The sequence below is a fragment of the Suricata suricatta genome, chromosome 15 (genome assembly GCF_006229205.1).
Source record: "Suricata suricatta isolate VVHF042 chromosome 15, meerkat_22Aug2017_6uvM2_HiC, whole genome shotgun sequence".
NCBI lineage: Eukaryota > Metazoa > Chordata > Mammalia > Carnivora > Herpestidae > Suricata > Suricata suricatta.
Window position 1 is genome coordinate 17624344 of NC_043714.1, and position 26750 is coordinate 17651093.

The window sequence follows — 26750 nt, forward strand, 5'->3', positions numbered from 1 at the left end:
TATAGACTATCCCACTACCCTATCGTTGACTGTGGTTTAAACCATAATTATCATTCATTTTTGAAAATTCAGACTTGGAAATCTAGATATATTGGGGAATTCTGTCACTTCGGACTATTCCATATCCTCACTTTTCTGCTTTATCTCATCCAGAATCCCCTTTATTTCAGTCTCTGAAACAACCTCTCCACTCAATAGCTCAAAAATAAAAATCCTGGATGGTTTACTGTACTTTTTGTGAAGATATTTGTCCCTGTTTGTTCTAAATTGGAAAAGTGAAAGAGATACAGGAAAGGGGCACATATGTTTCAGGGTTAGTAGTCTGCATTCAAGAAAGTTGTATACATTTCTCTGCTCTCTGATTTTAATAGTTAATTAATTTCAAGGGATTATATTGCTAATACTTCCTAATTCGGTCAACAGGCTTTCACCATTGTCCTCTTGTCACATCAAAAATCATTTGGTTAATGAGGCACCTGGGTGGCTATGTCAGCTCAGGTCATGACCTCGCTGTTTGTGGGTTCAAGTCCCATGTTGGGCTCTGTGCTAACAGCTCAGAGCCTGGAGCCTGCTTTGGATTCTGTGTCTCCCTCTTTCTCTCTGCCCCTCCTCTTCTTGTGGTCTCTCTCTCACTGTCTCTCTCTTTCTGAAATAATAAATGAATAAACTTTAAAAAAACATTTGTTTAAGGAGCTGTGCAAGGTATCTTACAAACAGAGTTAGGTAAGAGCTTTAGTGCATTCCATAAACTGGACTCTGTATATTTGTAAATTATGCTGACAGGCCCTCCTATAACACAATGAGGCCAAGTCAGTCTCACCGAAAATGGCCTTCGCATGCTGTACTCAAGCCAAAAAAAGGTAAAGGATCATAAAAGTACCATATTATGTGTGCAGAAGAAAGTTGTTAAATTCAGCCTAAGATAATGGGTGCTTTTCAGCTAATCTTAAAGGCACTAAATGAAACAAATTCTTTAAATGTACAACAATAGGATATTAAATATGTTATTTATGAAGAACCTACTGTATGAAAAGCATACTATGTTGCATGCTATAAAGAGTGAGAGAATTATTAAGATACAGTTCATGATTTTAGAGGGTTTGCAATTTAAAAGAGGAACGAAGATACGCATACTGTTAAATTGAATAAAGCAGAGCCTAAATACCATGTGTTTGAGGCAAAGTTTAATCTGAAAGAATATAGCTGGATTGACTAGATCTACTAAAATAATTCACTTATTCCACTGCTATTGATTGAGTGCTTACTAGGTGCCAGGTCAAGGAATACAGCCCTCGTCACGAAGGGACACTGATATCTGCAAGTTAGCCTCTTAACTATTCTTTAGGATACAGAGTAGAGAATGGAAATAGCGTTGGCTTTGGAGTTAGAAAAAACTGAATTAACCCCCTTTCCACTACTCATAAGGTGACTTGGGCAAGTAACATAATCTCTCAGTTTCATTGCAGAAATCATAGGGTCATCTTTGATTCTCTCTTTCAAACTCATTCTACATACAGGATTAGTCTTTAAATTAACAAATTAGTCTTTAAATATTTCTTAAATACATCCCATTCTCTCCATCCATGCATCGCCAGTACTTAAGACTGGGGGTCATGATTGATATTGGATTCTGTAAAAAAAATTGGCTTTCAATCTCCATTTTATTCTTTTTTAATCAATCATGCATGTTGTAACTACAACAATCTTTCCAAAACTTTTACCTCACCATAACACCTTTCTCCTCAAAATTCTTTAGTCACTTCTCATCGCCTAGAAGATTCAAACCTACACTTCTTAACTTCTTAAGACTTTTTAAATGTTTATATTTTGAGAGAAATGGAGGAGGGGGGGAAGACAGAGAGAGAGAGAGAGAGAGAGAGAGAGAGAGAGAGAGAGAGTGAGAGCAAGAGAGAGAGAATCCCAAGCAGACTCCACACTTAGCTCAGAGCCTGATGTGGGGCTCGATCCCACAACCATGAGATCATGACCTGAGTTGAAATTAAGTCAGAAGCTTAACTGAGTCACTCAGAAGCCCCCCAAAATTTAAGACTTTTAACGTGCTGAACTCTGCTAACATTTTTAACTTCAAATGTCAATCTTCTTCCCTATGGACCCTACGTTTCTCTAACTACTAGCCTGTTGTGTGCTCTGTGCTTGTGCACATCCTTTTTTTTTTTTTTTTTTTTTTTTTTTTTTAAATACCAAAGCCTGAAATATTACCACCATCTCCACTCTACCAATCCCATCTGGGAAACTTAAAAATTTTAGTCTTCCTTTAAGATTTTGCTCAAACACCATCTCCTTTGTGGAGAATTCCTTGAGGATTTTGGCACAGGTAACTTTTCCATCATCAGTATGTGCACAGCATGGTTTATATATCTATATTAGCACAATGCATTCAAATGTCATTATTTGTGTATATGCCAGTTGCCTCAACAAGACTAAACACCTGAGAGCAAAGACAAGCCTTTTCATTTTTGAATCCTCAGCTATAGCTTTGATCCATAATGGAAAACACATGACATCTCTAGGCACCTCACTTCTATTCAATGTATTCCCTCTGGGCAGATTCGCCCAAGTGTGATTGTAAAAGTAATAACTGGGGGATCTTTTCATTGTAAATCATTCTGTTTCAAGGTATCAGTGATGGTGAAGCTCTTAGGTGTTCTGGCAGATTTCTTACATGAGTTATTAAATGGAATTAACAGTAGTTTCTGGAATCTTCCACTCTTAACTATTGCATGTTTCCACACAAGTAGTTCTGCGTTAAGTAGTCACACACAAGAAAAAAGCATCAATACCAATAAAGAAATTATGCATTACAGAAATCCAGAACACAGTGAGAAAGAAAAATAAATCCATACTGTTGCAGTCTGCTTTAAGTACAGCTATTCCCTTCATTCTAAACCTTCATATTTACCAATACAAACCTTTATTTTGGTAGCATGTTATGGTTAGGAGGCACAGAAATCATCTTTGGAGGCCTCAGTGTGTTTTTCTTTCCTCCTCCTCCTCCTCCTGTTAATGTTTATTTATTTTTGAGAGAGGTAGAGAGAGAGAGAACTTGAGCAGGAGAAGGGCAGAAATAGAAAGGGAGATGGAATCCCAAGCAGGCCCAGTGCTGTCAGCAGCAGAGCCTGATGCTGGGCTTGATTTCACAATGGTAAAATCATGACCTGAGCTAAATAGGATACTTAACGCCTGAGCCTCCCAGGTGCCCCTCAGTGTATTTTTCAGGAGAGCTCTGTGAAGAAACCTCTGCTGTCTGTAGATCTTCAACTTGGGAAATCCCTGTATAGTAAGAAAGGTATTAGGTACATTTGAGGATCTCATGAAGTGTTTAGAGGAAGCATTTTAAGCAAAACAGAGTAGTACCTGGTGTGTAGTTACAGACATATAAACATAGAAACATGTGGATTATAATCGACATAGTTATATATGAATCAGGAATTCGGATTTGCAAAGGAGGGCTGGCTCGCTTTTATCTCTTATTTCTATCAAAGCTGAAGAGTAGCTCCCAGCCGTGGGGTGTCTGCACTTAGAGAGTTTTCAGCTGGGTTCTAAGCCTATAGATGGGCGCCAAGCCAGACATTCTAAAGGAAGACAACTTCATTTTAGCGGCAAATCTTCAGACCCACGCATCTTCCCATAACTCTTCCTTTCCCCGACTCTGAGCTAGTGTAGGCAGAGCACGAGGTGCCGGAGACAGGCTCCAGAGGGGCGGTGGGGACCCTCCTTTTCGAACAGCATTTGTAGCTGCCAAGAGTAGCCAACAAGCACCAGATTTATGTGCACTTTGAAAGAAGCACCTTCACCATTGGCTTTTTGAGCGGCGCTGTCGCTAGGGAGCGGCGGGCAGGGCTAGCACAGCCTGGGGAGAAGCCCAGGCGGTTCGTTCCCGTAAGCGGCAGAGGGGACGCATACAGTCGGGGGCGCGGACCCACACGCACGCACACGCACGCTTGCCGCGAGTTCGAGCCCCGCAGGCCCCCACCGCCGGAGGGCGCCCCCGCCGCGCCAGGTGGAGCAGCGTCCGCCTCCGGGCTCCTGCTGCTGCCGCCCAGAGGAGAGAGGAACCTGGAACCACTGCCTCGAATTTCCCCCCGCGCCGCGCTCTGCGGAGAGCGGCGGGGGTGGGCGCTAGGAGGAGAACGCGATGAATGAGTTCGCCCCTCGCCTCGGAGTTGACTGAGTTGGCGGCGCCGCGCCCGGGCTTCCGGCTCTCGGCTCCCCAAGCGCTCGCGGCTCCCGGGGCTGCAGCCCACGCCCGCGGCCGGGGCTGTGCCCGCCACGCCGGGGGAGCCGAGGCTCTGGAGCTCCTTTCCCGGCTCCAGTCCGGGGGAAAAAGGAAGGTTGTCCCTGGCCGAGGCGCACGGCCGCGCGCTTTCCTGCACTCTCCGCGGCCCCATCTGTCTCTCCATGGCGTCTCATCAACAATCCCGGATCCAGGCTTACCTGGAGAAGAACAAGATCGGTCCCCTGTTTGAGGTAAGGCGCTGTGGATGAGGGCGGTCCCGTTTGTGTTTGGGGGGAAAGGGTTCAGAACCCCCGGAGGGAAGGAGGGGCAGCCAACACATGCGCTGGAGGGGTGGGCGTGCGGCCCCGGTTCACTGGCATTCGCTGTGCCCGGGCCAGTGGGTCCGGGAACGCGGGCGGGGGCGGGCCCCTTGCCGGTTACCTGGGCGCGGACAGGTGAGCTGGAGAGGGCCCAGCGTCAGTCCGGCAGGGGAAGTTTGAGCTGTCTGTCCTGCATCTCGCAGTCTTGTGCACAGAACCCGGACACGCTGAGACCGACAGATGCACACGCTTAGATCGTCTTACACACGTACACTTTCTTCCTGGAATTTTCACTGAATTGCATGTTGTATATATATATTTTTTATGTCGACAGTAGTAGAACCCAGAAAGATGGAAGAGGTGCATAGCAATAGAAAAGACTATGGTTAACTGGGAGAAAACTGAACTGGTAAGGAGTAGGCTTCGGTAGGTGAAGGCGCCTTGAGTGAAATTGTCAAACTGAGACGCTGACATTGATCTCTGATGAAAGAGTCCTGTGCATTGCAGACCATACATATGTTAGGGTGAGAAAGGGGCGGAGAAAGATTAAGGAAAAGCATGAACGTATTTATGAGAGGAGACGTGTAGCTCTTAGCTGTTTTCTCTCGCCATCAAAGAACTGATGACAGAAATACAGTAGGAGAAAGGAAGAGCGGGAGGACGAGAGATAAGAGAACCAGAGACTGAACCCGCCACTGGCAAAGAGTCCCGCCTATAGCCAGTGCGCTGGGCAGATGCTAGTGTCCGCGGGGAGGGATGCCCAAGGTCCCTTCCCAGCCTGGTCCCACCGTCCAGCTGGGCACGGGTGGGAGCCGGGCGTGGGAGGGTCAAGATCACCCCCAAAAGCAGCTGTGGTCATTATTGGCGATTTACGTGTCTGCGACGTGGGAGTAAGGCTGGGAAGAGAGAGAGAATGAGACTGTTTCCCTAGTACTAGAGAGAAGAGAATAACTGCAGAGGAAAAAAAAAATTAAAAGGCGAAATAATGCTCTAGCACAAAAAGGGAGAAGTGGATAGGGATGTGATCAGATAGGTCTTTTCTCTGGGGAGGACGGGTTTCAGATAACTAAGATTTGCAAGATCTCAAGTTTTTCTGCCCAACTTTAAGCTGATGTTGTATTGTTTTGAGAGATAAGGCCACTGTTTCAACTGAAACTGGTTGTGTAGAGTCATAAAGTCCTATAATGCATGTCTTGATTTTTGTTTCTGCCCAAAAGCTGAGGAAGTCATGAGGATGTATAAAAAGCAAAGTAGAATTACTGGAGCAGCTAGATGGTTTTTCTTTAATGATTAGGGACTATACATAGTTTGATATCTATCTATTTATATAAAAGGCCAAAGCATAATAACGCTTTGTGACAGTGTATTAATTGTGTTAAAAGAAACATGAAATACTTTTAGAGTGTTACTAGGCCCCTAGAATATAAAGTACAATTTACCAGGGAGATTAAGTGAATTGTTTCAATAGATTTGTTAATTCCTGAGATTCTTTCCAAATGATAATGATAGAGTTTGGAAGCTATGTCAACTTTCTACATAATTAGGAAATAAATCCAACTTGATTTTTATTAAGTGCTCATTAAAAAGAATAGCTTACTAGATTGCAATAATGAGTTTTAAGTGCTGACAAAATTGTCTCATAAAATCTTAAGACCCCCTCATCAAAAAACAAACAATGACAAAATTATATGCCTTTTATTTTGTTGGGGGGCAACATATTATCTACATCCCTATTAGCTCAGATTGCAGTGGCAAGTAGTTAATTTTTGAGGGTTGATATGCACTTTAAATAACTGAAGAGAGAAAATAGCTAAGTTCTCTTCTAAAAGCAGGTTCATATGCAACAATTTTGATCATAACAGAGCTTGTTTTGGGTAGAATTATACATACTTCACAAAATTAGAAAATCTAACTAGCTTGTAGCATCTGCCTCATGCTAAAGAGGATATAAATTGGATATTCTTCATCTGGCATTCTCCTCAACGCTCCCAGGACTTTGGTCAGTGGTTCTCGTGAGAACTGCTTCTAGAGATCAAGGAGGAGCACAGGAACCTGAACTTAGGAAGAAGTGGCACGAACGATTGTTACATATTTAATTCCTGGACCACATATTGTAAGAAACAGTGACAAAAGCTAAACTCTCTTACCTGTCACAAATTGAAATAGACGACTCCTAAGTTTTTATATCTGTGCTGTGTTGTGATTTGTTTGTGCACTGGAGCTGGTGGACCTAGGCTTACTCAGTTTTGAAAATATATGAGACCTGAAAATATTTTCCCTTTACAGATTTGCTAAGTTAGGAATATTTTAAGAAAACTTACTGGAGCTAAGCACTTTAAAGAGAGCACATGAATATTGTTTAAAACAAAAAGCAAAGGTAATATAGTGGTTGAGAATACTTGTGTCTTGTTATTTTTTAACTATACAGCTAATTACCTAATTTAGCTATGTAATTTATTTCTTACCTATTTTATCGCTTATTTCTAGCATTTTATCATTTGAGAAGCTTGTAAAGCTGTACACAATATGGTTTTGCAAAGCTACTTTAGATAAAAATTAATCTTGCTTCCAGGTGATTCTTTAAGGGTATAAATTTATATTGTCTTGAAATAAGATTAAATGTGCTTTGAGGCATTACAAAACCACGCCTAGAAATCATTGCATTAGAGTTGGGTAATGATATTTTAATTAAATAATATAAAGATGTTAAGGTGAATGTGGTAATAATGACATATTCCACAAACTGAAATTTTTATAAGCTGTAATACTTTTAATATTCTCATTGGCTTATTCAGGAGAGGCCTAGGCATCAATATAAGGAATGCTTGAGATCGCCTCAAAAAACTAGAACAACAATTCTTTTATTATAGATTTCCACATGTAACTCCTTACTTAACTGGCAAGATGTGAAATGGTTTGGCTTTTACCAAAGTATTGTATTTTGCAGCGCACATAGGCAAATTTCATGGTGCAAACATAAGACTTCTCTTAATAGTTGAAGAACTTGACAGTCAAGGATTCTGAAATGGAATAATTAACTGGCATGTATCTGCTTATTAGGATCAATGATCCACTTTGTCTATATTGTAAGCAGTTAAATTTCGTTCCCAAGAAATTGTATATGTGAAACATCACAATAAATTCCTTATTTTCAACATAGAAAGTTTATAGTTTTCAGTTTCTCCCATTTCCATGAAATAAACAGAATATTATTGGCTGGAAGGGTGCTCAGGATACCTTGATTTAGGACTGATTACACTTACAAGAGAGTGAAATCCTGAACTATTAACAAGCAGGATAATGGGGTCTGCATTAAATCTACATAGAACATTTAAATCTGTTTGTATTGAAGATGTGGCAAGCCAGATTCACTACATTTCTTCTAATGTGATCTGACCCACTCCAAGTAGAATGGAGTACGTCTACTCACATGGGCTAAATTTGTGTTAACTGACTTGACATATATGTTATGGGGTGGATTCATATCAAATATGTGGTCAACCATCAGCTTACATCATTCATATAGTTACTATTGTACAACTTGTTTTTCTCTGGTACTCTGCCCTACATTTTCCAGCCTTGTCTGCAACCTTGAACTCCAGTTGGGTTGGAGATTATCAGTCAGTGGCCTGGTAGGATCAGGAGATTTGTTAGATAGGAGGTAGGGGGCTATTGAGAGAATAAGTAAATATGTTGAAAATAATGCAATCCAGCCCTCTTGCTGATAGAGACAGGATTCACAAATATAAAAAGGAGAAAATGTAGAATGAACGCTGCAGTGTTGTATTGAAATTGGAGGTACTGGTCTATCTCATAGCTTCAAGAATAGAAATAGATATAAGTGTAATAGAAGGAAGTATGGATTTGTATTTATTAACATATACACAAGTATATATGCCTACATTTATTTCCTTACTGTGTCTATTGTGATGGCCTGGGAATAGCAGCATTCCGGTAGCAATGAACACTCCTAGTGACCAGATTTTGAGTTCTAAATAACCATTCTACATCAAGTGGAACCAGGTTTTTTTTTTTCTTTTTATAGTTTATTGTCAAGTTAGTTTCCATATAACACCCAGTGCTCATCATATGTGCCCTCCTCCATGCCCACCACCCATTTTCCCCTCTCCTCCACCCTGTAGAACTAGGTATTCTTGGAGAAATGATTGATTCTAGGCTTGAACCTGGACCATCTTATGCCAGAGAATAAGGAAGTGGTCAAAGAATTATAGGAATATGTAATAGGACATGAAAATAGGACTATTTTATTCCACTGCAGTATATTGGGATACATGAATGTATTTAATTTATGGGAGAAGAGAAAGCTTTACTGTATGGTAGAATGCCAATTAATAAGAGTAGAAGGGGTGATGGAATTAGAGAATCTCTACTTGGCAACCATTGAACAATAATTGAGACAAGAAATATTAATTGTTCCTAAAACTAATGGGTGAAAGTTGGAGGAAGAATGAGATGTTTACCTAATGTCTAGTATCTTTCCACAAACTAGTTGTTAATTGCAAAGGGAAAAGTAACTTTATAGTGAAGAAACCAGACAGACCACACTTTAATCAAGTAATGGCACAAATCAGTATTGTATACTCCTGATATTATGCATCTATAACAACTTTAATTCTTTAATATTTCTGCCAATTATGCATGACCTGAACTGAATAATAAGAAAATATCTGATAATTTTGATAGGGAAATTCTGCTTTTCTGGTGTCTTCAATAATGTTTAGGTTATGAAGGTCAAGGAAAGTCTCAAACTGATGGGACAATACAACTAAGTGCAGAACATGGTCCTAGAACTGATATTTTCACTCTGAAGGACATTAGCAGGAAAGTTTTGCAAAACTTGAATGGGGTCTCTAGGTAAAGGGTATATGGAGTTATTTCTGCTGTTCATATACTTTTTCTATAAGTTTAAAGTTATTTCAAAATTTAAAAATATGAAAAATAAAAAAGACCATCTAGGAAATAAGTATTTACAAGTAGTTCACCCATTGGATTTTTTAAAAACATTAAATATGTGAATTTAGTTAAAAATTGTATCAGTTATTTATACATGGAAACCAATAAGAAATAAGCTATAGTCCTGAGTAAAGGAAATTTACAATTGTGATCAACTTAGCATATGCATTTTCCTCTTCTCCCTCCAAACTTTTTTGAAATGTCAACAAAAATATTAAAAAATAAATACAGAAGAGTGCTGGAACACAAGGAAGGGTGCTGAGTCAAAGAGACTGTTTCTCCCTTTTTGAACAGAATTTCTTTATAATGAATGGTGGTAACTCTTTTGCACCTGTGTATGGTCAAGTAACATAGAGTCAATTATAAGTAGTGGAAAAATTGTTTGGAATTTCCTGGGAGGTGCCTAAAATAGTTGGATCTAGTTTGGACATGTTCCTCATATGCCCTCCCTCTTTATTGTTATCTAGAATGCCTCTTTGTTAATTTTTCCTTTGTACTCTTCCTTATTCTCTTTACCTCCCCAGACAACCACTCATTTCCTTTCTGTTACTGTAGAATATTTTGCCTTTTTCTAGGATTTTGTATAAATAGAATCCTATGCTATACATGCTTTTGTGTGTGTGTGTGTGTGTGTGTGTGTGTGTGTGTGTGTATCTTTCACTCAGTATAACTATTTTACAATTCATCCATCTTGTGTCATATATTAATAATTTCTTTTAATTTATGAATAGCATTCTGTATGAACGTATGCATTTGCTTCTCTTGGGTAAATACTTGGAATGAGTCGGCTGGATCATTTGGTAGGTGTATGTTTAAGTTTTTAAAACATTAGCCACAAGTTTTGAAAAGTGTATGTACAATTTTATATTCCTACCACATTGTATGAGAGTTCCAGTTCCACATTCTCGCCAAAACTTGGTATTGTCTGTCTTCGTAATGTCATAATAGCCATTCTAATAGGCATGTGTGATAGCTTATTGTGGTATTAATTTACATTTACATTATGTCCCCACCCTTACCCCTATAATCTGAGACCAGCATCAGTGAAGATCATGTGGGAAGCCTGGCTTCTCTCACCCCTGGCAATAATGAGGCATTCCTTTCCCTCCCCACCTGGTTCATGTCAGGGGAGGCCTAGAAAAGAGTCAGGACTTTCAACATTGCTGAGTGGTAATGAGACCATTCCTGTCATGAAATCCATGCCAGGATACATTATAATTAAACTTCTGGCAAAATAACCAAATCAAACAAACAAAAAAGGCAAGAAATGAAATACCATATGTATACAAGGAAAACAATGTGAAAAGTAGCAGATTCTCATCAAATCTGTGGATGTCAGAAGGAAGTGGCACAATCTTTTTCAAGTGCTGAAAGAAAGAACCTAAAGTTCTGTACCCAGAGAAAATATCCTTTAGAAATGAAGGGGAAACCAAGAGAATTTGTCACCAATGGGTCTACTCTAAAAGTGTGGCTAAAGGAAGTTCTCTAAACAGAGAGGAATTGATAAAACAACTTTAGAACATTAGGAAAGGAGAAAGAACATGGAAAGAGCAAAAATATGACTAAATATAATACATTTTCCTTCTATTGAGTTTTCTAAATTATGTTTGATGGTTGAAACAAAAATTATAGCTGAGTCAGATGTGGTTCTAAATGTATGTAGGGGAAATATTTATGACAGTTGTGTTATAAGCAGGGAAGAGTAAAGGGGAGCAAAGGAGATAAGGTTTCTATAGTTCACTTATACTGTTAAAACAACAACACCTGTTGGTAAGTTGTGTATTTTCAATGTCATACCTAGAGCAACCACCGAAAAAGCTATACAGAAAGATGCCTCAAAAACTCTAGTAATTTAAAATGGAGTTCTTGGGGCACCAGGTTGGCTTGGTCAGTTGAGCGTCTATCCAACTCTTGATTTTGACTTAGGTCATAATCTCACAGTTCATGAGTTAAAGCCCCACATTGGGTTCCATACTCTCTCTCTCAAAATAAAGAAACTTAAAAAATAAATAAAATGGAGTTCTAAAAAATGTTTAAATAACTCACAGAAGTAGGAAAAAGAAAAACAAAACAAAGAAAAAATGGAAAATAAAAAAGTAACATGGCAGACATTTGCCATAATATGTCAATAATTAAATTAAGTGCAAATGGTCTAAATATACCAGTTAAAAGACAACGATTGTCAGAGTGGATTAAAAAAGATATGACCCAACCAATATGCTGTGTCTAAGAAACTCACTCAAATACAAAGAAATATGCAGGCTAAAAGAAAAAGAAGAGAAAAAAATGTTATGCAAACATCAAAAGAAAGGAGGAGTGGAACTTTTAATGTCAGATAAAGTAGACTTCAGAGGATAGAAAATTACCAGAGATAGGAACTGTCATTATATAGTAATATATACTACCACGAAAAATAGCAATCAACAGCAGAGCTGCAGTGTTTGAAGCAGAAACTGACATACTAAGCAGAGAAATAGACAAATCTACAACTATAGTTAGGGAATTCAAAACGCTTTTCTTGACAATTAGAAGAAAAACTATACAGAAACTCAGACATGCTATAAAGGAACTCAAATGCACATCAAAGGATCTAGTTGACATTTGTAGACCACTCAATGCAAAAACTGCAGAATACATATTTTTTTTCAAGTGGCATAGAAGTTTTACAAAGGTGGACCATTCCCTGAGCCACAAAACAAACATCAGCTGAAATCATACAACATGTTTTCTTCATTACAATGGAATGAAACTAGAAATTGGCAATAGAACAAAAATAGGAAAACTTCTAAAACACTGTGAAAACATATAGCACACTTCTAAATAATCTACTGGTCAAAGAAGAAGTCTCAGGAAAATAAAAATCCATCACACAATGAAAAGGAAGATATAACGTATCAGAATGTGTGGAACACAACTCAAGCAGTGCTGAGAGAGAATTTTATTGGGTAACATGCATACATTAAAAAAGTAGACTGATGTGATTGGTTAGAATAGGGTTCCTGCTTTTTATGTCATTCCTCTGTGTCCTTCCAGTTGTAGAGGACAATCTATCCAGCTAGAGGGAGGGCTCTTTTACAGTGAAGGGTGTATGGATATCGGTAATCCGTTGACATGTATCATGTTTTGTATCAAAAGGAGATCTTCAGTTCTTGAAGATGGGAAACAAGTATCTTGCCTCATTATTGTGTATCCACTGTAGTGTCTAGTGGAGCACAGACAATAAAGCGGGGCTTAGTTGGTATCTGTTGAATTAAACAAACATTGACTTCTGTATTTTTTTCCTTCAGAAAAAAACACATACAAGACATAACCAGCTAGCAAATAGCATCTTAATATTTATTCCCTTAAGACCTAGAGCAAAATATTGCCCATCACATTAATTAACCTTTATGTACAGTGAATAACTTTTAATTATGTACTTAACTACCTCATCCACTTTCAGCTATATTTCCCCCTTTTTAATATCTGCTTTCAAGAGAGGGCCTGATAAATTAATCCACACCACCATACAAGGCTTAATGTATACCCCCCCAAGTGCATTTGCATTTTAAGGGAGGAAGTTGCATGACACAGTTATATGAGATAAAGCAGGTGATCTTTGGAAATAGCTCAAGCTTAGCAACCATTTATTCTCTGCCTGACCCTGGGCACTTGATGAGCTCTGTGAACATAATGTCCTCATCTGCAAAACAATACCTAAGAGGGATTTTATGAGAACAATATGAGATGAAATGAAGTTTAAAGAACCCAATCCAGTGCTTGGCACTTGGTGGACACCCAATAATTTGGTTGCCATATCATTAGATGCTACTATTTCTCTTTTCAATTAATATTAATAACTCAGTGACAGACCATGGGGAGAGATGCTTTTGAAGGATGGCCTTCTCGTAAAATTAGAGCTAATTAAAAGTATGGAAAAAAGCAACAAAGTGAGTGTCTGCTTTTTTAGGTTGTAGTTCTGATATCTCTGAAAAAGCACTGTGCCACAGTTAGAAAGGAGAGTAGCAGTTGGCCAGTGTGTGTCATGTGCATGTGCATGTGTTCTTTGTTTAGCGGTGGGGGAAGGGGAGGTGCTGCTTGTTGCTGTATCACAAAACTATACTTTACTTTGGCTAAATTTGAAGACACTATATATAGTTAGAAAACAACTCAGGTATATCTTATTGTTTCACAGAGGCAACCTGGATCACTCCCAACTAAAATAGCACACACAGACCCAACTTCCCTGTCACTTTCTGTAGCATGATTTTCTTTCTTTTTTTTTTTTAATATCCCTTATTGTCATTTGATATTGTTTTATTGCATTTATTCCTTTGATTTCAGTTTATATTCTGTTTATTCCACGAGAATATAAATTTCTTATAGGAAGATATTTTGTCAGTCTTTTTAACTGATTATATCTTCCTGCCTAGAAAATGTCTGGTACATAATAGTTCTTCTACTAAATAGTTGTCAAATACATTTATGAATGAAAGAAATCAGGATCAACCTATCAAATTTGTGAAGTGTGGTTTGGGTATGAATAATCATTTGCTACTAGGAGTCTGGGAATATCTCACTAGTTTATGGGAGATTTCACTTTCTTAAAAATTCATTATGACTTTGTTATCTTTTCAATAGCTATTACATTCTTTGGCACATGATGCTGCAATTTCATTTACATTCATTTGGTACATATTTATTGGGTGCTGTATTATGTATTAAGAAATATCAGTTCAAATAAAACATTTCTTGTCCTCAAAAACTCCTGTGTATTTGGAAGAGACTGATAATACTTGGGGCACTCTCAAATGTTATATTCTGGTAAATTTTATGGAGGCCTACCTTGGTTTTCTGTTCATATGCTTGGTACATTTTCATACTCATCAATACATTCCATTATTATGCTAATAGAAATAAGAAATTAATATTTGAAGTTCAGATTTAGAGATGGGCTTCCAAGAAATTTGTCATAGAATCTAGTATGTAAATTGAATAAGGTAAAGGGTAGGTTTGTTAAATAGTTTCTGTTGTTTTGCTCCTGGGAGTTCTTAACAACTCCTGGGAGTTCTTAGTTCCTAGGAGTAAGACATCTACACATGAATTATTAAAAATATCTAAATGATCTGATTGTTGAGTAGTGTTCTACATGAAACACATTGACAGTTTTTGTTGTAAGTTGTTCCTATAACATAAAAGAGAGAACTTTCTTTTTGAAGGATAGCCTGGAGCGTAAAGGAGTATATAACTCCTGCTCTTTTTTCACTTTTTGAACATATTGATCTGAATTAAAAAAGTGACAAAGCTATACTGAATTGAGAATACATTTGATTTGTCTGCACATTGAAATAATATTTCTATTTGTGTGAAGTGAACTATATTGTATTAAGATTTATTGTAGCTGGATGCTTCTGAGATACTATTTTTATTTTAGTGCTATGTTTCTCCTATGAATTCTCTCCAGAGGACCTTGTGTTGTTTTGGTGATTTAATTTTTCCTATTATATTTTTATTTACAATATATAATAATCATCTTAGCATTTTATAACATGGTAATTAAAACCAGCTATAGTTTATTAAACACAGGATATTATTCTATTCTGACTGAAAATATTTATTGAAACATTTCTTATTATCTTTCCTTTTAGTGATATAACAATTAAATGAAAACCACTCTTAAAATGTACAGATGACAGGTACTCTGCTTTGTGGAACCTTAAAGTCCTGATTGTCACAGAATTATTTTAAATCCAACCCTTCTCTTACATTCAGTTAAGACACTGAGGTCTGTATACAATTGACAACTCGCCATTACCACAGTCTATGGATCGCTAGGGAATCCAAGATGGGTCGGTGTCACTGGTTTATAAATAGTTCAATTTTGAGAAATACTATTTAGTGAAGAATTCATGAAGGTCATATACCTCAAGTCTAAGTTATTAAGAAATATATTTTTAGATAAAGTTAGTTGAACAGTGACTTGGGTGCCCATTGGGCATTAGGGTGACCCACTGAAGAATTACTTTCACTGAGCTGTGCAGTGGAGCAATTTAAGAAGTCTTTATTGAGAGTCACTATAAGAATCAGACCATGAAAATACAGTTTTGTCATCTGTTAAAGGATGTTGTGGTGGGGCATATTCACTGCATTAAGCAGCATCCTCTAATGGGAACTGTTTAATTTTATAATGTCAAAAATAATGTATGAACCTCATACCTTCAGAATGGCTAAAATTAAAAACATAAGAAACAACAAGTGTTGTAGAGGATGCCAAGAAAAAGGAACCATCGTGCTCTGTTGGTGGGAATGCAAACTAGTTCAGCCATGTGGAAAACAGGATGGAGGTTCCTCAAAAAATTAAAAATAGAATTACCATATGATCCAGTCATGCCACAACTGGGTGTTTACCCAAAGAATATGAAAACAGTAATCTGAAAGGACATATATATACCACTATGTTTGTTGCAGAATTCTTTACAGTAGCCAAATTATGGAGTCAGCCCAAGATGACTAGATTTTTAAAAATGTGGTATACATATATATAATGGAATATTATTTAGCCATAAAAAGAATGAAATCTTGCCATTTGGACCAATGGAGATGAATCTAGAGGGTATTATACCAAGTGAAATAAGTCAATCAGAAAGACAGATACCAGATGATCTCACTTCTATGTGGAATTTAAGAAGCAAAGCAAATAAGCAAAAAAGAGACAAACCAAAAGGTAGACTCAACTATAGAGAACAAACAAATGGTTACCAGAGGGGAGGTGGGTGGAGGGACTAAGGTGAAGAGGACTAAGAGTATACTTATGAAAGTGTACTTTCATATACCTGAAACTAATGTAACACTGGATGTTAACTATACTGGAATTAAATAAGAAATAAAATAAAAAAAGAAAGAAAAACAGTTGTATATGAATATTTTGAATTGTGTAATTCATAGCATACCTTTCTTTTTCTTTCTTTCTTTTTGGTATAGGCTTCTGGAAAACTCATACCTAGTGGTAGCCAGAATGTAGACCATTATCATGAATATTTTTTTATTGAAGTATAACTAACATACAGAGTTATAGTAGCTTCAGGTATGCAATGTGATTCAACAATTCTATGCATTTCTCAGTGCTCATAAAGATAAGTGTACTTTTAATCTCTTTTATCTATTTCACCCCTCCCCCTATCCACTTCCTCTCTGGCAACCACTGATTTCTCTGTATTTAAGAGTCTGGTTTTTTTGTTTGTCTCTTTTTACTTCATTTATTTGTTTTGTTTCTTAAATTCCACATATGAGTTAAGTCATATGGTTTTGTCTTTCTCTGTGTTATTTTGCTTAGCATTACAATCTATAGATCCATTCATGCTGTTGCAAATGGCAAGATTTCATTCTTTTTCTAGTGGCTGAGCAATGTTCATTGTATATATACCACATCTTCCTTATCCATTCATCTATGGATGGATACTTGCTCCCATAATCGGGGCTATTGTAAATAATGCTACAGCAAATATTAGGGTGCATATATCTTTTTGGATTAGTGTTTTTGGTTTCTTTGGGTAATTACCCAGTAGTGGAATTACTGGATCATAGGTAATTCTATTTGTAGTTTTTTTTTTGAGAAATCTCCATACTGTTTTCCACAGTGGCTGCACCAGTTTGCATTCCCACCATTAGTACATGAAGATTCCTTTTTTGTGAGGATTTATATCTTCATTCTTTTCTCCACATTGTCTTCACTTGTTTTACTGTATCTTTTCCCTCTACTTTTTATTTATGCTATTTGATAAAAATTTATACTTCTTTGGAAAATAACTTCCTTCTGAAATAAGGAGGAATATAAACATGTTATATAAATCATAAAACAACCTACTCTTGGTCCAAATAATTTGGGCATATCATAGGATATATGATTCAAAATCATCTGTTTCCTGTTGTTATGCATTATAGCTGGCTTTCTTTCTAAAAATATTTATTTGGTTCATTCTGGATGTTTAGTGAGAATATATTTGCAGGATGATGTCTCCCCAGGTTAGCCTTATGAGTGGCCGAGATGAAGCTGCCTAAAAGGCAAGCTTTGAGACTCAGGACTTTTGCACAATGTTTTCTCTACTTAAAAGCTTTCCTTCACATGCCTCTCATGGCCAGCTCCTCTTACTGTTCAGATCTCATGTTTAGACATGTTGTCCGTGAGGCCCTCACAGGCAGCTCAATCTCACCAGCTTCCCATCAGCCCCTATCATGCCATGTTGTTTTATGTCCACACAGCACTCATCAAGTGTGGTGTTTTCTCATTTATTTGTCTGCTCCCTCTCTTAAATATAACCTCCACAATGAAAGGGACTTGGCCAACCCTGTTCTCTGACATATCTCCACAATGTGTGGTAGCCCGTTTCCTGCAATCAGCTATTCATTCTCATTCTTCTTACCAAATATTCTCTGAAAAGGAGAAATAAACTTTTCTCTAGATGGGATATTATAGAACCATTAAAAATGTAAAAAAGATGAATTTAAGATTGTATGTGTATGTAACCATGTAACATATGCTGCAAGATAAGAATGGATAAGAATGGTTTATAGCTTTTATATGAGGTTCTCAGGGGAGGGGCTGTTTTTGCCCCCACAACCATTCTGATTTTCCAAGCCTTCTGTACTCCTGTGCTATTGCTTTCAGTATTAACTCATTTGTTTTAGATCATTTTGTCTACTTGAGGCCTCTACTAACTCCCATATGTGTTCTGTATTTGCATATTAGCACTGGATTTCTTGCAGCTAAAACCTTAATGGGGCCTATTGGCAGAGGCTGAAGGAAAACCCCTCATTGAGGAGACAAATCAAAAATGATGGTTGTGACAGGCTAGGAGCAGGTGTCATGCAAATGAGTACCAGGTGATTACAAATGGGGCCAGGTGGGCAAGTGGAAAGGCATAAGTCAACATTTTCAAATATAACCCGACTATCATGTTTTACCCACCCCCTCCTTTTTAAAAAAAAACACCTCTTTTTAAAGAGCTGAAAAAACACTGAGAATTGTGGACATACAACACACACACACGCACACACACCCATGCGCACACACACACACACACACACACACACACACTGTTTCTCCCCTCATTGTAGCCATGGTTCTTAAACAAGACTATGTATTCATTATGACAAATGCTAATAACTGTGGATGAAATGCAAGATTCATGTACATCTTAAAGATAATCAAACTTTAGAGAATTCATGCTTGTACTTTGTCACTTTTAGTTCTGTGTCCAGACATACAGGAGGATGAAATCACAGTCCAGGGTCATTGAAGATGCAAGAGTTTTGGAACACTAAATTATGAGATTAATTCCAAACTGGGGTGGCATTCATGGTCCTCCAAAATCTATGTAACCATACTTCTCATTTTCCCCACAGACTGCCTTCAGTGTGAGCCAGGTACTTTGTCCAGTTACCCCAATACATATAATATCAAGTCTATGCTTGATATTCTTTCTATATGGAATATTTTCTCTGTTTTCTACAATGTTGTAGACTGGGTTCCTTGGGAGACAGACTCTGAGGTGGAGATTTGCATGCAGAGGATTACTTGTGGAATGCTCACGGGAGCAGCGTCTTGAAGGGAGTGAGGGAAGTGGGGTTGAGTGGAAGAACAAAGTGAACTGTGAAGTCTCAGTTGGACACATAGGAATGATCACAGGGAGAGCCCTGCAAGTGGGGAGTCCCTTAGAGGCTGTTCCTTTGCACTTAGTGATTAGAAGCAAGCTTCCTTCAGAGAATGTGACCTTGGCTGAGGCAGCTGCCTTCCTGGAAGGATGAATCTGGACAAGGCCTTAGGCGAGAGCACTGGCAGTAGGCAGAATGAGCTTTTGTTGCTAAAGGAAGGATCTGGGCACATACCCCAGAATCTACATTTTTTTGAGTATCAACCACTCATTAAGGGAGTGTTTATGTTTTCTTTCTTCAATTAAATATTTTTGACTTCTCCAGCTACCCTAGATTTTCCGTTTCCATGAACTCCTATACTTAGGGGCTGTGCCACTTACTTTTGTGGTTAACCACAACGTTACTTACCTACTTTCTTCTTTACCACTTGCTTTTCTAACTATACTGTTGGCTTCTTTTTTTCCCCCCTAATGTTCTTCCTATCTAATTTGTAATATATGCATCATAAGAATTTAAATACTTGTTGAGTGAATAAATGCATAAAAACAGCATGGCTTGCAGAAACACAAGACAATCTTTGCTTTATCACAAAGTAGGCTAAACCTTTCTACTACTTCTAAGCTCCATAAATGAAAAAATATGCAGAAGGTTAAACAGTGATCCACAAGGTAAAAGGAATTAAAATCTCTATAGTCTATTACAGGAGTCAGTGAATCCCCCTTTTTTGTGAGTGTCAGATGGACCAATTTGGATTTTCTGTTGTTTGTCAGAAAAGAGTCTTTAAGTTATCTGTGTGGTTAAAAGTATTGTGATTTGTGGAGTGCCTGGGTGGCTCAGTTGGTTAAGCATCCAGCTTCAGCTCAGGTCATGATCTCATGGTTCATGGGTGTGAGCCCTGCATCAGTCTCTTCACTGACAGTGTGGAGACTGCTTAGGATTCTCTCTTCCTCTCTCTCTCCACCCCCCTCTCTCTCAAAATAAATAAACTTAAAAAGATGTGATTTGTATAAAAACATAACTATATGACTCTATTCAATCTGTGCAAGCCTTAGAAAGATGCAGGTAAAATAAATGGCATCCTTCTTTGTGTGTGTAATTGATTACTTTTTCTCTCAAATCGTTTATACATTTGGGATTCTTAAATGGAGCATTTTTTTGATGGTTCATTTTGACTAAATAATCAAGGTTTTTCATAAAAATCATATAGTTTATAGAAATTAATTCCGATTTTGAAATTTTATTCATCAACACTGAGATTTTATTGAGTATACAGCAGAATTTTCATTTGTGAAAAATTAAGATAGAAAATTTGGTCATTTTATTCTTCTTTAGTGAAGATGCTACAGAATCTATATGTATTAGTTTACTTTCTACTGTATTTTAATATACTTAAAATGTGAATTTTGGAGGCTCATCTAGCTCAATGAAGTCCTGCTCCCAAAAGGTTTCAAATGCCACCCTATACTGTGAAAATGAGGAGATTTTACCTCAGATTATTCTCTGAGATTGGACCAGAAAATAGATTTAATCATGATGAAAGGAAATTTATTATTTTTATTTTAAATGTGCATCAAGAATCATACTAAATTATCCAAATTTATTCTTACTTAGCCCTAAATTAATTTTGAATTTTTCTTTGTAAAGAGCCATACTGTTTGTGAAAATGACAGTGTTGTTTCTTTCTTTCCAGCCATTAAAACTTTTATTTACTTTTTTTTTTTTACCATATGATGATATGATGGCTATTCTTAGTGAAAAGTAGTAAAAATGACAGTTATGTTTCCTTTCAGTCTTAGTATTATGTTTTTCTTGGGGGGAAGAGGGACTTTACACCCGTGGCTAAGATTCTAATACAATGTTGAAAAGAAATGGTGGGACACCTGGGTGGCTCAGTTAAGTGGCCGACTTCAACTCAGGTCATGATCTCATAGTTCACGGGTTTGAGCCCCGCATCGGGCTCTGTACTGACAGCTCAGAGCCTGGAGCCTCCTTCAGATTCTGTGTCTCCCTTTCTCTCTGCTCCTTCCCCACTAACACTCTGTGTCTCTCTCAAAAATAAATAAACAACAACAACAAAAACGTTAAGAAAAAAGAAAAGAAATGGTAATACTTTGTACTTTTTTTAGTGGGTCCTGATTTTAAGAGGAATGATCATTGCAACCTTAGTACAGTTTAAAAAAATAGATAACTTATAAAGTTAGGAAAATTTCCTTCTCGTAATAGCTTACTAGAACTTTAAAATTAAAACTTGAGTTCACTTGGGGTGCCCGGCTCACTTGTGACTCTTGATCTCAGGGTTGTGAGTTCAAGCCCCACATGGGGCACAGAGATTACTTTAAAAAAATTGACTTACTAAATATTCAAAGGTCTTTCTTCATATATTGATATTGTCATATGATTTTTTTCCTTTATTCTGTAAATTGGAAAGTACATTATTGGATTTTTAAAATTTTAAGCCAGTTTTGAATTTCAGGAAGAAGTTGATTGTGATCAAAATGATTAATCTATATTTTATATTGCTGGATTTGGATTGCTGATGTGCTATTTAAGACTTTCCTCTTTTACTTTTCCAAGTTTCAGACTTAATTGTGTGTGTGGTTTTCCCAGAAATAGTAGAATGTATGTTGAGTAATATGTTTTCCTTCCTCCTGAATAATGCAGAGGCTTTCGAGTGCTTTCCCTCTTCCCACCGCCTTTCCCAGCATATATGCTGTTACTCATTATTTCAATTCATCTTTCTTTAATTCCAACCCACAAAATAGACAGGTAACAAATACCTTAATCCTTATTCATATTTTAAGATGTTCTTTCACATACTTCTCCCTAGACATCCTTGAAACCAATCTTCCAGTTCTGTTCTTTTCAAATCTTTGAGCCACACCATTATCCACTGTCCATAAATCAGTGAATCCCTAATTCAGGCAATAGATCAGTTTCAAGGATAAGTAAATATTCTTAAAGCTTGGGAGCCTATCTCTTCTCTTTCTAGAAGACTTCTTAGTGGGCATATGATGCTTTAATAGTCCACTTTGATTTTATGCCAGTAGATCATACAGGACCAGGTCTAAACCAGTATCAAGTTTATTTTTGTTCTTTTTTCCCCCTTAGTTATGAGTCATTAATGAACTCCCCATGAGGATGTTCATATAGAGAGAGGCAATGTAGCAGAAGTATGTACTTAAGGAGTCTGAGCTACCTGCACATGTAACTTACTGTGCTCTGGATTTCTGCAGTAAATATCCAGTCTTATGGTATGGTAGTCAGAGAACACCCAGTTCATAGTGGACAGCTCAGATCTCATGACTGATTCATGTCTAATACTCAGGTGTTCTTCTAGGGTCCAGTAGTAAACCAAGAAGTCTATTTCAAAAGGAAACTAGCTGTCTGGAGAAGCACTTAGGACTTTACTAAATATCTCGTGGGGCCTATGCTACTTCTGTGCAGGCTTGCCAGCCTCTCAGTGCAGCATCCCTCTTGGCGCACGTACTTGGAGTATTACTGGGTCTCCTGGGACATAAGGATTTAGTGCCAGAACAGCATGTACTGTAGCTGGATCTGCTGAAGAGCCTGGCCTTGCTCTGGACCCCACTCAATAACAGCAGTCTAGGGGTGCCTTGGTGACTCAGTTGGTTAAGTGTCCGACTCTTGATTTCTGTCCTGGTCATGATTTCATAGTTCATTAGTTCATGCATCAGGCTTTGCACTGACAGTGCAGAGCCTACTTGTGATTCTGTCTCTTTCTCCCCTTGTCCCCTCCCCTTCCCCACTTGCATGCGTGCGCTCTCTCTCTCTCTCTCTCTCAAAATAAATAAATTAACTTAAAGAAACCCCCAGCAGCCTAATGGGTTATTCAATGTATTCAAGTATTCAGTATGTTCAGTATATCAAAGGCATGCTCCTTTGTAGTGTTAGGTGGTGTGGGGACAGCTTTGGAGATGATAACCTTGCAGGATTAATGGGCCCTCAGAGACTTCACCTACTTGGGAAATCTCTAAATTTTCATGAGGCCAGACTCTCCACTGTGGTAACTCAAGTCATGTTTCAGCCTCCCAGATCTAATTTCTTTCTCTTTTTATATAGATTGAGTTATATTCTGTAAGGTGCCCGTCTGTTCCACTCTTCGGGAAACCATGATTAATTATTAGGCAACATGAAAGACTGCTGCTGGTCAGAACGTTTTGCTTATCATTTGGTTCCTGCTGCTCATTATCATAAATATGTCTGTCCTGTCTGTCGAAGTGAAGCAGTGGCTTCCAGGGAAAGCCATCATCCCAGTTGAAAGCAGAGTCTGTCTTAGTGGCAGGATTTTCTCTATCTTGCCTGCCTTTCAGAAGGTAGCCACTACAGAGCTTTTCAAGGAGATGCTCTTGGTCTTCTCCCTAATGTATTTCCTAATGTTGAAAAAAATTTTTTTTAATGTTTATTCATTTTTGAGAGAGAGACAGAGACAGAGCACGAGTGGGGAGGGGCAAAGAGAGAAGGAGACACAGAATCTGAAGCAGGCTCCAGGCTCTGAGCTGTCAGCACAGAACCCGATGTGGGACTTGAATCTAGGAGCCATGAGATCATGACCTGACCTGAAGTCAGACACTTAGCCAGCCGACTGAGCCACCTAGGCACCCATATATTTCCCAATTCTTCAGTGAAGAGAACGTCCTGATCCCTGTCAAGGGTGAGTGCATATGTGGTTTTACCATAATAAATTCACTGCACTATTCTTATCTTTCTAATAAGCCTTTGGACTCTTTCCTTTGAATCATTCTATACTGTGGCATCTCAGCCGTGCTGAATTCAGGACTCTTGAGGCCCCATGTCAGTCAACCAACCTAGCAAACGGTTATAACATGAAAACTGACACTTTACCTAATGCTTCTTCCATATCAATCAACCCAGCACAACCCAGTGTTTTATTCCATTTGCTCTGATCTAACATCCTTAGAATTCATTTCTATACATATTTCTGTCAAAATAAATTAGGGAAATCTTATAGGGTGTAAGCTATCTCCTACAAGGTCAATCTTTTTACCTGTCTCCCAGGAAGAGGCTGATACCTGATTCTGGTTATCAGTCTAAAGGAACAAAAGGGTGTTTGGGTGAGTCTTAATGAGAAAGGTATCCCATTGCAAGGCAACTGCCAGGTGAGGTTACTCAGAGCCCCAAAGAAAGAAAGACTAAAGACTATCTCCTTAGCAAAGAAGGGCATGATTTCCATGAAATCACCTATAGCTATAAGAAATAAGAGATTGTTTTACAGTTGCTTGTGAAGCTTTGTGGTTCTTTGTGAATTGAGCTGAGAGTTTAAAGCTCTGAGGTTGCCATTATTTCTGTAAGCTGTCAGGTTAGGCAGAATCCCCCTTATAATCATTTCTTATATTTCTTATGCTCACCATTATTACAACAGTTGTCAAGTGTAGCAGCCATTCAGTTGTCCAAGGCACAGACTACTTCAGGCAATTTATCACAATCAAACAAACGTGATAATATTTTAAAGTGTGATGTGTCTACATGTCACATATTTTTGGTATTATAATTCTCACTGGGTTCAAGCATACAACCAAATGAATCATAATGTTCCATCTCCAAGGGTCTTGATCCTAAGTACTGATTAGGAGCAAGTTGGAAAACAGAAGCCACATTTTGTAGTTCAACGGAGATAATTTATTATGGGGAATTGGCAGGATAGGGGTTGGAGGACTGAAAAAGCAAATAGGGAAAAGCTGAGGTAACTCAAAATCAGTAATTTCAGGAAGCAGCTATGCAAAGAGTCTTGGGAACAAAGGGAAGAAACAGTCATCAGAATTTAGGATCTCAGCAGAGGCGTCTCTCCTGCTCGGAAAGCTACTTAACTGAGAAGGTGTTGGCACCTCTGTGGGCTGTGGAGTTGTAAGGAGAGTGTCTCCCCAAGTGCCAACAGAAGCTAGAGACAGGAACCCAGTGGGGCAAGGGGTTATAATGACAGGAACAGCATGCAGTTAGGATAGAGCAGTGCCTTCTCCCCTCTTCCAATTTTCCCCAAGTTCTCTCTGTTGGTATAAACTTAAGAGGAAGCCAATGGCCAAAGGAATTAAGTTTTCAGAGTCCCAACTCCTGAATCATGAAGCAGAGTACAGAAGTATGGATGTGTTGAGAAATAAGGTTTCATAATTGGCATAAAGATTATAACTTTTCTCTTGACTTGGGTTGAGCGGGGGTGCATCATGGACGTAGGAAAAGAGAGTGGAAAAAACCCAGCCTTTTCTGTTTCTAGAAATTCCCTTCGAAGAATTTTCCTCTCTGGCTTTATCTTACATTGGCTATGGCAGTTAAATATATTTTTATATTTATACACATAAAATGTATTATATACGCATATGGAGATTTGTCATAGGAATTGAGTGAGATGATTGAGGCCAGAAAGTCCCATGATCTGTTGTGTCTTGAAGCTTGAGATCCAGGAAAGTCAGTGGTATAATTCATTACCAGTCCAAAGGCCTGAGAACCGAGGGGAGCACCAGTGTCCAAGGTTGGGAGAAGGTGCATATTTCAGCTGCAGTGGAGAGAGCAAATTCCCCCTCTCTCTGCCTTTTTGTTCTATTTGGTCTCTCAATGGATTAGATGATGGCTTTCCACCTAGGTTAGGACAGTCTTCTTTACTGAACCTACTGATTCAAATGCTAATCTCTTCTGGAGATACCCTCCTGGACACACTCAGAAATCAGGTTTTCCAGCTATGTGAACATCTCTTAGCCCAGTCATTTTGACACACATAACTAGTCATCACAGTAATCAATATGGTTTACTTCTAATCCACTGTTCTCTGCTTTAATGCTTTAGCCAAAATGTCTGAGACAGCTGGAACTGTATCATTCCATGTCCTACTACACTGGTTAATTTGCTAATAGAATTTATTTCTTTTTCTTAAGTCACAGTATATTTCATTTGTAGCAACATATGGCTAAAAAATTAAAATATGTTTTTTCTACATTTGTTTTGAAGTAAATATGTATTTTGGAGTTTATTTTCTAGTTAGTAGTCTTGGTATATCACAGAATTAAACTTAATACAGCCACAGACATTAATAATAAAAACCAAAATGATATAATTCCTTCTTCGTTAAAGTTATACAGTTATACTTGAGAACTTTTTATTTGAAGATTATATTAGAAATATATTCCTATGTCTTCTGTTTTTTTTAGATAAATCTATAGCAAATAAGGATCCAAACTCTTAATCTTTGATGCTCAGCTTCTCTTTTCATGAAATCCAACTTAAAATGAAAAGTTTTTTTCTCATTTCTGACGATAGCACAACAGATGTGAACCTGTTTTATTATTCATAGTAGATAGGATTTGTTGTAGTTCAAAACTGACCAGATATGGACATCGTTTGACAGCCTAGCTATCCACCAAACACAGATGAAAATATTTGAACTTCTTTTTAATTATTCAATTTGAGCTTTGAGATTCACAGTGAAGCCTTGAGGACACCACCTAGCTCCTAAAATATTAGCCATATTTCTCCTGGTGCTATGAAGGATCCATATGTGAAGCATACTAATTAACTGAAGGTAGTTATCTTTATCATTCTCTTTTAAAAAACAAATGATCAAG

At 37.9% G+C, this 26750-nt stretch overlaps 1 protein-coding gene across 1 annotated transcript in view; it reads left to right on the forward strand.

Annotated features, from left to right (window-relative positions):
• The first annotated feature begins 4133 nt into the window (after positions 1-4133).
• The window catches only part of C15H8orf34 (chromosome 15 C8orf34 homolog), a 387313-nt gene continuing 364696 nt past the window's right edge, over positions 4134-26750 (forward strand). Inside the window, 2 exon segments of the mRNA XM_029923568.1 lie at positions 4134-4295; positions 4297-4488. Coding sequence (XP_029779428.1) covers positions 4161-4295; positions 4297-4488 — 327 coding nt within the window. The 5' untranslated portion in view covers positions 4134-4160.